Genomic DNA, 13,213 nt, shown 5'->3' on the forward strand with positions numbered 1-13,213 from the left:
TTACTAAACTTCTTATATCGTATCAACATGTGAACGATTCGATTAATCGTAACATGCATATTTTACACGTGTATTCTGTCATATATGTATTATGATACACATTATTTATATATATATATATATATATATATATATATATATATGAATATATATAAATCTGCTCGTTTTATGTACATCTTTCTCGCATGTAATTTCTTGCAAAAAAATTCTATTTTATTTCAAGTGCAGAAGGTATAACTAAACGAACAGATCCATGTAAAGGTTCATCTCCATTTATTGCTCATCAATTTCTAGATATCATTTTCGCTCTCTCTCTCTCTCTCTCTCTCTACAAAAGAAACTATAATAAAATACGCGATTGGCTATAGTTTCATCGAGACACACCTAATCCTAATCCAATCTACCCTAACTTAACCTTAACCTAATCCTTGGATCTAAAATCCAGTCTTTGGCTGCCTTTAATTACATCATCCGACGTTTCTCTTAACTATTAAAAATCCCAAGTACGCATCTATTTCGTCCCGAATGCGAAAGATACAGCACAACGCACCTCGGAAGCCTCGAAATCCAAGGAGATTCCGAGCCTAACCTAACCCCAAGCTCGCGCGGTTGGCATCCCTCGACGTCACTTGACACGCGCTCGCTGCGCGCGCATTGTTTGCACTCGCTCCCGAGGGGGATCCGTCGATAAACGGGAAACAGGTGTCTCGCGCGGCGATACACAGAGGGCCGCGAGCGCGGTCCGGAGCACAGGGGGCGCCACGCGGCATCCTTCGGTAGCTCTGGTTGCTCCCATTCCCAGGCGGGGATCATCGTCGCCCGTCGCTGTTTTCTGTTGTGTTTTTTCGGGCCGCGACCGAGCCGTGCCGTGTCGTGCCGTGCCGTGTCGAGGTGGACATGCCGTCGCGATAACCGTCCGCGGGAAAGGGCTCAGCCGTCAGCGGGGGGCGTCGAGTCGGGGCGATCGCTCTCTCCGACAGAGAGAGAAAAAGAGAGAGAAAGAGAGAGAGAGAGAGAGAGAGAGATCCCAACACGCCGTCGTGTCCGTCGTTGTCCGTCGTTGGTGTCGCGTCGGCCGCGTGTAGGCAGGTGTAATTTAATAAGCGCGGACAGGCAGGCAAGGCAGGCAGGCAGGCAGGCTGGGGTGGCTGGCTCGGCGATTTAACAGGATATCGATTTGTCTGGCGCCGCTGTCGCCGCCGCCGCCACCACCGCCGCTGCCGCCGTCGTCGCTACTGCTGCTGCTGCTCATCGAGCACGGCATAGCACACGCAAAGTCAGGCGTTATTACGGGGGACAGCCATGGACGTCGATATTTTTGGGGCACAGCGGTGCCGTGCAGCTGTGCCGTGCGTCGCGGTGGCCGCGTGCCCGATGGGCGACGAGATGTGACGCGAGACGACCGCCCCGGCGACGATTATATTCGCTTCCGTCACCGAGACAGGAGCGACTACGGAGGCCCGGAACGATTACGGTTCGCGTACGAGAGGCGGGTGCCAGCTACGCTGCGAGGGATCCGTTCGGTGTGTCGCCTCGTCGACGTGTACGGCGCCCTTCCGCTCTAGGATCCCCCTGGTTTGGATCATACGCGACGCGTTGTAAGAGGAGAAAAAAAGAAGGAAGGAGAGAAAGAGGCAATTACTCGGGAAACGATGGAGCTCAGCGGTGCGGGAATGCCCGTCGGGGCCGTCGCCTGCCCCGTGTGTACCTTGTACCTGCGCGAGGGCATCAGTCTGCAGAAGCATCTGGACACCCATCCCAAGGAGCAGGTTATAGATGCTCTCATCAAGGCTAGCACCTCCTCGATTCAGACGCTTCAGCAGCAGCAACAGCATCATCAACAGCAGCAGCAGCAGCAACAAGCTACCCCGACATCGCTACCGGTATCGCTGCAACCGCAGGCTTCACCGCAAACCCCTACCTCTATTCAGACGCCTCAAGCGTCGCCCCAAGTTTCGCAGAATTCCGCTCACATTTCCACTCATTCGCCGTATCCCATAGGACCCATCTTCGAATGTCCGCCCATAAATACCATGATGCCACCGCAGTTCACGTCGTTCAGCTATCAACAATTTGTCAACAATGGGACCATGATGATACCGCAGTACACGATGGCGCCGCAGGCCAATCAGATGATGCAGATGCTGTACAATCCGTACGGTATGTACCAGCAGCAACAAATACCCACCGTCCAAATGATCTCACCGGTTGCAGCTATCCCCGGCGCCGCGAGGATTCGACCAGTGGTAACCATGGCCGGAGAGAGCAACGTCAGAACCGCTCTGGCGATTCCTGTAAATAGTCCCGAGCCGAAGCAGATCCTACCTGAGATTTTGCCCGACACCGAGCCTGAATCCGGGCAAGTTATGCCGGATGTCAACCTGCCGGCCTCGCCTGTGCTGCAGAACGAGGATGTCTCCATCAGACAGGAGGAGAGCGGCAGCAATGCGTTGCCGATCGATCACAGAGGACAGCAGATGCAAGGCACCGCGTCGTCTGGTGAAAGTACAGTGCAGCACGGGTACAATACTATTCCTAGATCCATCACGATCGCTTGCGCCATGAATAATACTGACGACGATAAAGTGGAGAGTGTCCTACCGGATATGGAGGACGAGGAGCCATCGAATAACATCTCCACCGTCGACCTGCAATGTAAATCTATAACGTACGAACCTGAAGTACAACAGTTTGCGCAACAAGTTATGCAAGAAGAATACGTGAGTATATCCAGTAGGAAAACTAACGCAACGAATGATGTTGATTCTATGGCGTGCGAGCACGAATCGGAGATAATGAGCGACGAGAGACCGGCGAGCCGCAACAGCAGTGTCAGTATCAGCAATAACGTTCCATCGCCGCGAGAGCCAATAACGATAGACGCCTTGAAAGACTCTATTCAACCCGAGCTTAATTCGGTGGAGAAGTTGGAGAATTTGATAACGATAATGGAAACTGAACTTAATAGTGCTTCGCTGCAAAAGGAAAATAGTTTATCGAATGATCGGGAGAGATTAGATACGAGGGAGAAATCGGATAGGGAAGAGACCGTGATTCACGATACCGTAGTGACAATTCTAGGCTCTCACGAGAAGAATCACATATTGCCTGATATACAAAAGGATAACAACACATGGTGCCCGAATGATTATGTAGATAACGAACTGAGAACGCTAGAGAAAACTTGTCGTTATTTGTCATACAATACAGAGTGCCCGAAAGTAGATGAAAACGAATTGAAAACGCTAGAGAAAAATTTACATTTATATAAATATAAGCATAGTTTTTCAGCACCCCCGTCTCCTGTCACGAGGAAGAAGTGCCACAAGATCACACATCATTACAGCGCGCGATCGGAGCTCGGATCCTGCGAAAATCTCATCTCGTATCACCATCGTATTGGCTTTGACGAGGACGAGGATGAGAACAAGAACGAGGACGATGACGAGAACGAGGACGAGGAGGAGGACGAGGAACTGGACGAGGACGAAAAGATCGACGAGGAAGATAATTTCGACGAGGCGGACATGGAGATCGAGGAGATTCCCAGTCCGCATACGCCTTTCGCGGAATGCGGCGTCAGATCGCACACCCCATTGTCCACGATCAGTGGTATTTCCGTGTTAAGAGTTAGAAAGGATCTCAGCAAACCATGCTCACCCACATCCATACATTCGTTTCACCATGTGGACAGTGATAGCATAAGTCACGACGAGGATAGTAATGGTGTAGATAGTAATATTGTAGATAATATTGCAGAGAAAGATCCGATTGACTGTTCCCAAATTGAGGAGAAGATTAAGACTGATCATCAGCATCAGGAGGCGCGCGCGACGGTGTGCGAAAATGTTGAGAAAGTTCAAGAATCAAGTAATAGTAATAGTTATGCATACCAGCAGTCAGTGATAACCGAGCACGTTAGTTCATTTCCTGTGATGCACTCGCAGCCACCTGTTTTGATGCACGAGTCGTATTCCGCGACGAGCAAGACGCAAAATCTCTTGAACTTGTCCGAATCGATTAATCCTACAACCAGCACTGAATCCAAGAGCTTTCATTCTACCAAATCTACGTTGATGCCGAAGCAATCGATGGAACTGCTCAACATAAACGAGGACGCTCATGCTGGACCGATGAACGTCTTTGAATTTGACGGACTACAAATATTAGTTCCTAGTACATTTATAAGCGATTCGTCCCAGAAAGCGGTGAGTGCGACCAGCCAGCAATCTATGGCAAGTAGCGAGGGTGCAATTGGTATCGATGAGGAAGTGAAGAGCATTAATATGCGTGCCGATGAGACCATGCCGCCTAGAGGTGAACTGTCCGAACAAGAGAGTAATGGATGCACAGAGCCGTCTGCATGGCAGGTTTGTATTATCTCCACTTAAATAATCAAGACTTCCAAAATGTGCATATTCTCAATCTGCAATAATAATATTTGGCATTTGCGACTATTTCTGATTTTTCAAGAGAGATTATATAAAATTGTTTGGAGATTATTTTGCTCATAACTTATATAGTTTGCAGATTTTTTCTAACATAAATAAGCTCAGGATAATATCAGGATAATATCATAATATCAGGAAATGTAACATATAAAAAGAAAATGTATTTATCATTATTTATTTCATAATATCTTTTTTTCTATATAAATATAATTTTATATATATATATATATATATATATATATATATATATATATATTAAAATATGCAGAAATAAATATTAAAATATGTATTGTAGGATAATATTGAGAGAGTTATATTCTGTACATATATTTAAAATTTAAAATTATTTGAAATTTATTATTAAAATCATGAAAAAAGTCTTGTTGACATAATTTAAAATTAAAGTGAGAGAAAATATTATGAAATTATTATGAAATTATTATAATTATAATTATAATTATGAAATTATTATAATTATAATTATAATTATAAAATTTAATTATAATTATAATTATAATTATAAAATTTTTGTCATTGTTATTATAAAATTCACACTCGAATGTTTTATTATATTTACATTGTAAGTTATTGTTTAAAATAATATATGCTGGACTGATATGACCGAATGTATAATTACATTTTAAAAAAGCATTAAGAAATGAATTTACTTAAAATAATTAAAAATAAATTATAATGTAAATTAAACAGTAATAAATCTAATAATAGTGTGGATAAACAAAATTTTCGCGTTACAATGTACATATATTAAAAAATTATACATACATATATAAAAATTCATATTCTTCGAATAACATATTTTTCCTTATAGTTTTACATGGGTCAAGAATCTTCGCGCATGTCCACCTCTTACGATCTGCTGGCACGAGAAAGCTGGGAGGAATCGGAAGGATCCGACAACGAGATTAGCGGCCCGTTGTTGGATAGTAGATCGTTGGCCACGCACTTCACTTCGAGTCTGTTTCTGGACCGAGACCGGAAGACACCGACTAAACGGACGTTCAAGTGTTCTCACTGTAATGAGGTATTTGATTGTCCAAAAGAACGCAGAGTTCACAGTACAACGGTACACAAGGAGGCAGTGCCTAGTAGCAGCAGAGATCAACTGGATCAGTCAGAGATGAAGGACATCAAGTTACTAGACAATCGCGTAAATGTGTTCGACGATATATTTGTGCCGGGTCTACACATGCAACAGATGTATCATCATCAACAACCGCTCCTGCACCAGCTACAGCCACCACCTTCGCAGCCTGGATCGGATGGTTTGACTAAGGCTGAAGCCGATCAAAAGATTGGCGAGAATCTGGTGATACCGTCGAGCATCGAAGTGACCTGCGCGATATGCAGCCAACGATTTAGCAGCGAGAAATCTCTGCAGATACATCACCGGCGTATGCACCTAGCTGAGGTGAACAAACGCATACGCGAAAACGCCAAGTGCCAGATATGCAACGAGGAGTTCCCGTCAGTGTTGTTGTTCAACGCTCATCTCAAGATACACCCGTTGGAGTGCGGACAGTGCGGTAAGTATTTTTATCGAAAGCAGAACTTCAAGCTGCATATGAAACGACACTTGGGCATCAAGCCGTTTCCGTGCACCGTGTGCGACAAGGCGTTTCTCACCAAGCAAAAACTGGACGAACATACTAACGGCCACACCGGTAACGCGCCCGTCAAGTGTAGTTTGTGCAACGAGACTTTTCGCAGGTATTCGAATTTGACGCAGCACAAGAACCGGCATCACCTCAACATCAAGAAGAAACTCAAAGACTATATATGCCATTGCGGTGAAGTGTTCCACACGAAGAAGAAGCTCGCCTGGCACAAGGAGACGCACGACGAGAAGCCCAAGGCATGCACGTATTGTAACGAACGATTCATCCACATGGCCAGTCTGACTCGTCACATGCGTCGTGCTCACAATCGCCGATTCGTTCCTGACGCGCAGCGCGAGAGCGAGAACGTTGAGTGTCCCATTTGCAAGTGCATCTACCTACGATCGTCGTTGGCGGTGCACATGCGCGTCCACAACGGCGAACGACCGTACGAATGTCAGGTCTGCTCCAAGGCGTTCAGCACCAAGTGGAATCTACAGTTACACAAATGGACGCACGCGGCTCGCAGCACCAAGCCGTTCAAGTGTAATCAATGTAGCGCTGCCTTTTATCGTCACAGCGACTACACGGCGCACATGAATTCTCACCGTAACGTGCGTCCCTACACGTGCAATTATTGCGGCGCGCAGTTCATTCGCAAGTACAACTGCCTGCGACACGTCAAGGAGCACGAGGAGAACAAGGCGTACACGTGCGACGTATGCAACAAGACCTTCCATCGCTCCTACTATCTCAAGGAGCATCTGCGGGTGCACTCGGGCGCGCGACCGTATACGTGTCATATCTGCGGCAAATCCAGCGGCACCAAGTCCAATCACAACAAGCACGTGCGAATCCATCACGCGCGCGAGCCTGTAAATACCGAAAATTAAATAAGGATCATCTACTATATATATACATATATATATATATATATATATATATATATATATATATATATATAGACTTTTGTGTCGCAGTCGCGAGACGAAGACTTGGACAATCCGGTCTCGAGTTTACCCCGCGCGCTGTACTTATGCGCGAAATTTAATAGCGAGTGTTCAGAGACTTGGATTATATTTTTACGCTTTAACCGGGTATCGAGATCTCAGCAAGCTCGGTTGATTTCGATGCTGCGGACACTCTTTCGTGTGTGCATATGCATTGTATGCACGAAATACTCTAAATATATATTAATTAAACTCATCCAAGTTACAACACGATGCCAGCATTGAGTCTGGCTTTCAAACACCTTAACTTGGCTCAGTATGATTCACACGGGATGATCTCGCTACCTGATTTGCTAGCGAGTTTTGCTGTCCTTTCTCTAAATTATAGCTACAATTACTCGGGACTAAAGAATTTAGTTAAGATTATTTAGCGCTGATCGACGCATCACGTATATCGTCGATCGTTTTATTGTACTCAATTTGAGTACTCGTTCACGTGACACAAACACATACATACATACACACAGAGGGATATGTAACGAATATGTATGCGAGATTGCATGCGCCGATGACAATGATGGGATTAAGTCAAGTTGAAACTGAAGCATTGAATCTACTATTATGATTTTTGCTCGATCTTGTATAAGTGTATACATGTGTCCGTACATATTTTTAAATATTATAAAAGACGATGGTTTAAAAAGAATTGATTTCTGTTTAAAAAGTTTTATATAATATAAATTATATATGTAACGCTGTTTTTTGAATCGCAAGTACGATAGTAATATTTTTTTTCCTTCTAAAATGATGGATAATGTTGAAAGTAATCTAAATTTGAAAAGAAATTAAAAGTTTTTCTTACTACAATTAGTGACAATTTTGTTTAAATTATTAATTATTCGTATTATAACTTATTATTTAATTTTTATTCAAAAAGAAACACTGAGAAACATTTTAAAATTAAAAAAGTTAAATATTTGAAATGTCAAATCTAAGAAAAGAAAATTTAAATAAGAATAAAAGTTATATATTTAGAATCAAAGACACATGGATGTGACACAATTAATAATAATTTTTATTCTCTATACATATGGCAATGCTTAAAATATATATACACTTATAAAGCAGTTGCGAATAAATAAAAAAAAAACTAAATAGATCAATATGAATTAATAAGTCAATTGATAGTCAATTTTTATTGAAATTTTCTTATTGAAAGAATATATAGATTTAATATTACTGACATGTCTAATTTTGAGGTGTTCTCTTAATTTTGAATGGAAAAAAGTTATAAGAAAATAAATTATAGTATTTAAATAATTGAAATAAATTTTATTACTAATTGTAATATCATTAAGAAAAGCTTATTTTGACACTTTTAAAATGAATTTTAAGCATTTTTCATCAATATCCACATGAATGAAAACGTTATTATATATTGTATTTAATGATTCGAAAACAAAATTAATACAAATAAATTAAACTAATTAATTAAAAAATGCATGGACATATGTATACTTATTATATATGTATATATATGTACATATGGACATATGTATAATTATTATATATATAAAATCGAATATAAAAATCTTAATAATTTAGTGGTCCAAAGTTAACAGCGATTTAATCTCATCATCGTTATCAGTGCCTATATAAAACATTCTTTCAATAAGAAAATTGAGTATCTTTAGCAATTCTTATTTGTCATGTTAATTTTGCCCATCGTCTTTTTTATATATCCAAAAGTGTCTTACAGTAACACACTTTAAGCATTGCCATACGCGTAGAATAAAAATCGGAGGCGTTATTAATTCTGTCATCTGTGTAGTTTGATTCTAGATAAGTGACTTTTATTTTATCTAAAGTTTTCTTTTTCTTTTTTATTGAAATTCTGTTATATATATATCATTAGTTTTTTGTTATTGACTGCGAAATATCTTTATTTCTAAGAAATTCATCACTACATTATTTGATACATGCATGATAATGTGTATGATGATTAAATTACTTTAACATGTGATTTAGTTTAATTCGATGGAAAGCTCTTTAATCCTTAGATATTCGTAGATAAGTATTTGAAAACAACATATGTATCATGCATGATATTCTAGAGAAAGAAGAATTTCGTTATTTCATAAAATTTCATATAATTCTGTTATTTTGTAACAATATCGAACCTGGAAAATGTAGATATGTTTATACATATATTAATTCCGTTATCGGACATGTGTGTGTGTTACATATTGCATAATTGTTTTATTTATTTGTTAATTTAAATAAAAATAAATACAAATATATTCAGGATTAACAAATTTTATATAGATGATTAAAAAAATTTTTTTAGATTATCATCTATAGAAAAATTTTTTTTAATCACTTTTAGATTATTATTTTTTTTTCAAATATTATATTTAAAAAAAAATTGTATATTGAGATTCATATATTAAATTTCAAACAAATTTTGTTTATTACAATTTGTTTGTTTTACTTATTCTTTTCCTTAAAACAAAACATGATTCCACAAAGATATCTAAGGATTAAATAGAGAGAAAGGGGGAGAAATTGTTGTTTATGATATATATCGTATTATCAAGCAATCTTGATTATGCAGGGTTGGGATTTTATTATGTTACGTGCTATGTTTTGTACATTTGCATGCTGTGTAGGTCCAGTGACTTTCATTATCCTAAGCTAATAACAAAAATTTTTAATAAAGATAAACTATTATAATATATGTCACAACAAAATTCATGAATAGTTCTTGCGAGGGAGAAACGCAATGAAAAAACACGTTTGCCAACTAATAGTATAATTATTATATAAAGCTAATTAATCCAATTAATACTTACAAAGATACGGAGCACTTTTACATGTCGATGGTTGTAAAGATTTTTTTACAATATCTATTTTGCATAAAAAGTGTGCGAGTTCTTGCACATTGTTTGCCTCTATATAAGTATGAGAACAGCTCATGAATTGCGTTCAATTTTCTATGTAAGGGCCTATGAATTAATATTATCGATTATCACAATAGTTACGTATATTTTAGTTGTTATTCTTCTATATTTATATATTTTGCAATATGTGTATAAGACCGTATTTTTTATTGGTTATTATAATTCCAAGACTGATCGGTGTTGGTTCGTCATATATTGCTCTCTAGTGCAAATCAAAATAGTTGTATCTCAATTTTAATTTGTTGTGAGTGCTTTCGTTCATTGCAATAAGCAATAATATTGTTATTTGAAAAGAAGAATATAAATCCAAAAAAAATCCTAGATTTATCTTTTTAACATATATTTCAAAGAGAAGGAGAGAAGAGAATCTTGCCACAAGTTCTGTCACATTAAAATTTGTTACATAAAAATTCGTGTACAAAATAATATAGTATAGATATTTTCTTGATTAAAAAATGCATAATATATATATAAGACTATATCAAGCTTTTTACACTGCAAAAACTACATTAATCTCTTAATATATCATGTACTATATTATTTTTGAAACAAATTTTGAAGTTTGTTTTATTAATAACAGATAAAAAAAAGTCAGAACCAAATATTTTGGATTTATTCTCTTCTGATATTCACTGCAGTTAGCATGTATCAAAAATCATATGCTATTTGTAAAATCAGAGACTAATGTTTTATAATATAGATATATGACATTGTTAAAAATTAAGCCGATACTTTAGAATATAAGAAATGGAGAATAATTTGGCGTTTGAAAATGAAAATATCTGCTAAATTATATATTTACTGGTAAACCATTAGAGGGAAATTTATAATTTATTTTTTTTTTTTATGAAAGAGAGCAATATTAAAGAGAGGATATAGAGAGCTGTCTGAAATAATATATTAATATAATAATATATTAATATACATATAAAATCAGTTGATTTTATATTAATCAAATTACATATGTGTTAAAACGAGTTCTAATTATTAATTTTAAAACAGATGATCAATGAGGAGTGATTAATAAAACAGAAATGCAGTTATAATTTTATGTTCATATATATATATATATATATATATATATATATATATATATATATATTTCGATAACAATATGAAAATTTTAATATAGCATGCTAAAATTGAAACATGTTATATATGCTATGATGGAATTTGTTTTAAGTTATTAGTATATTAACCCTTTGTACTCGATATGCTTATCATCCAACATCATCAAATATTTTGTATAATAAAAATGTGCAAGTCTTTTTATCTTATGTTATTTAAAATGTAAGATTCATAAAAATCATTGCTCAGCTAAAATTACAACTCGTTGGCAATTAATATAGATAATTGAAGAAAATACAAAAAGTGTTATAAAGTGTATTAAATTTTGACAAAAGATATTTAACTAGCTTTAGAAAATATCAATTATGCACTGATAAAAACAATCACACATGCTGAAAACAAGTGCGAATATGAATGTAGTAAAAGAAGAAAAGAATGTTGTGTAATGTGAATACTCGTAAATCATTAAAATAGATATATTATAAAATATCCTTACAATATGTATTCGAGTGCAGTATGGAAGTAAAAATGAAAGTAAGTGTGGTTAATAACAACCGAATTCAATTTTCGCCACGAGATTTAACGGAATTGTGCATCATATTTATCATAGGGAAATTTAATATTGTGTATATATGTATAACTTTATATGAAAAAATTTGTAACTTATAAATGTGACGTTTTGCAATTATAATTGCATATTTGATAAGGATAAATGACAGAAAATTAGAATATCTGAGATTAAATTAAATTCTTTGCAATAATATATAATACTATAGGATGTTTCAATAGGTGAATATTTCAGGGAAAGATGCTTTCAAAAGAATTTTGATGATTTTCGTTTTCTTAAACGTTTTTTCAAAAACAAATATTTTTAAAATTACATTGACGTTTATAATTTGTTGAATAATAGAAAAGAAAGATTTTTGAAGATTTGAATTTTTCAGATGCAATTAATTATTTGACCAACATTAAAGTAGACTTTAATACTTCAATAATAATTCTAATTTGATGCATGTTGAAATTAGAAATTCATGCTGAAGTTCTTGAAATTTTCACGGAATGAAAATCTATATCATGTTCTGCAAAGAGATCTGATCTCTGAAATATCACATTTGCAGCACCCAGTGTGGCGTGTCTTTTATAATATTATAATCTTTGCACATATAATATTTCTATTGCAGGCCATATTGTAAGCACAAAGGGTTAAATTATTTTTCAGAATAAATTATAAGCACAAATATTGAAATGTATTGATAAAATTTCACTGATAGATTTTTTTCATTTATTTGTCAAATTAGTCCAATATGATTTATCGCATATACTTGCTATTATAAAATTAATGTTATAAATAGCAATTACAAGCTCACAATCTCCTCATAAATAAACTGCTCGTTTAAAAGAAAAATTTTGATACATGATGGAATTTCCAGGTAGCTTGAGAAGCCCACCTGTAACCAACATCGACGTCCAAATGTGCAATTGTTTAGTTAAACGATTCATATTGTACGTATTCATATAATGAATGTCGTTGTAAATAATGTAAATATGTACATCAGTTCTATTTTATAATAGAGCCAATGAATTGAGATTTGGCAATTGAGTATCATACGAAACTCGATCTATGCTAAGCAGATAAAAGAAAAGATAGGGTAATATTATCATTAAAAGAAAAAAACAATAAATCAACATATGTAAACCTTAATAAAATTTATGTATTGAGGTACGTTTTTAAATAAGTCCCCCTTTTTTCATTTTTGTTCATACACCATTACCCTGTATTTATAATGTTAAATATAATCAATACGATATGATTGAAAAAGAAAAAGCGTACGTAAGAAAATCCTATTTTAAGGAAATATATTAAAAAATTATTTTATATTACATATAGCAATAGAAATTTGGGGGTGAAAAGAAAAAAGCTATTAAAAATTCAATAAAAGCTCAAAATGTTCAAAACAATCAATCAAGTTTTTATGCAAAATAAGATCTAATTTGTAATTTATAAAATCTGGAGAATGATTGAACAAAAATTGAATTTATATTATAACATATTTATATTCATTAATATATTCCCATGTGATTTAAATATTTCTTCTAAAAAATAATAAATAATAAAAAATAATTATGGAAAATAAAATATCCATTTTCCATCTATTTAATTCCTTAAT

General features: G+C 36.0%; 1 protein-coding gene across 1 annotated transcript; it reads left to right on the plus strand.

Annotated features, from left to right (window-relative positions):
* The first annotated feature begins 550 nt into the window (after nt 1-550).
* LOC105252773 lies at nt 551-6,961 on the plus strand. Its single transcript, XM_011260339.3, has 2 exons — nt 551-4,370; nt 5,281-6,961. The coding sequence occupies exons 1-2, from the start codon at nt 1,653-1,655 to the stop codon at nt 6,958-6,960; spliced, it is 4,398 nt and encodes a 1,465-aa protein (XP_011258641.2). The 5' UTR covers nt 551-1,652; the 3' UTR covers nt 6,961.
* The last annotated feature ends 6,252 nt before the right edge of the window (nt 6,962-13,213 follow it).

This window comes from Camponotus floridanus, unplaced genomic scaffold (genome assembly GCF_003227725.1).
Source record: "Camponotus floridanus strain SB8 unplaced genomic scaffold, Cflo_v7.5 scaffold21, whole genome shotgun sequence".
Taxonomy (NCBI): domain Eukaryota; kingdom Metazoa; phylum Arthropoda; class Insecta; order Hymenoptera; family Formicidae; genus Camponotus; species Camponotus floridanus.

Coding starts and splice junctions, on each gene's coding strand:
- LOC105252773 (XM_011260339.3), top strand. CDS start 1,653: ATGGAGCTCAGCGGTGCGGGAATGCCCGTCGGGGCCGTCGCCTGCCCC. Junction 4,371..5,280: donor CAGAGCCGTCTGCATGGCAG/GTTTGTATTATC, acceptor TTTTCCTTATAG/TTTTACATGGGTCAAGAATC.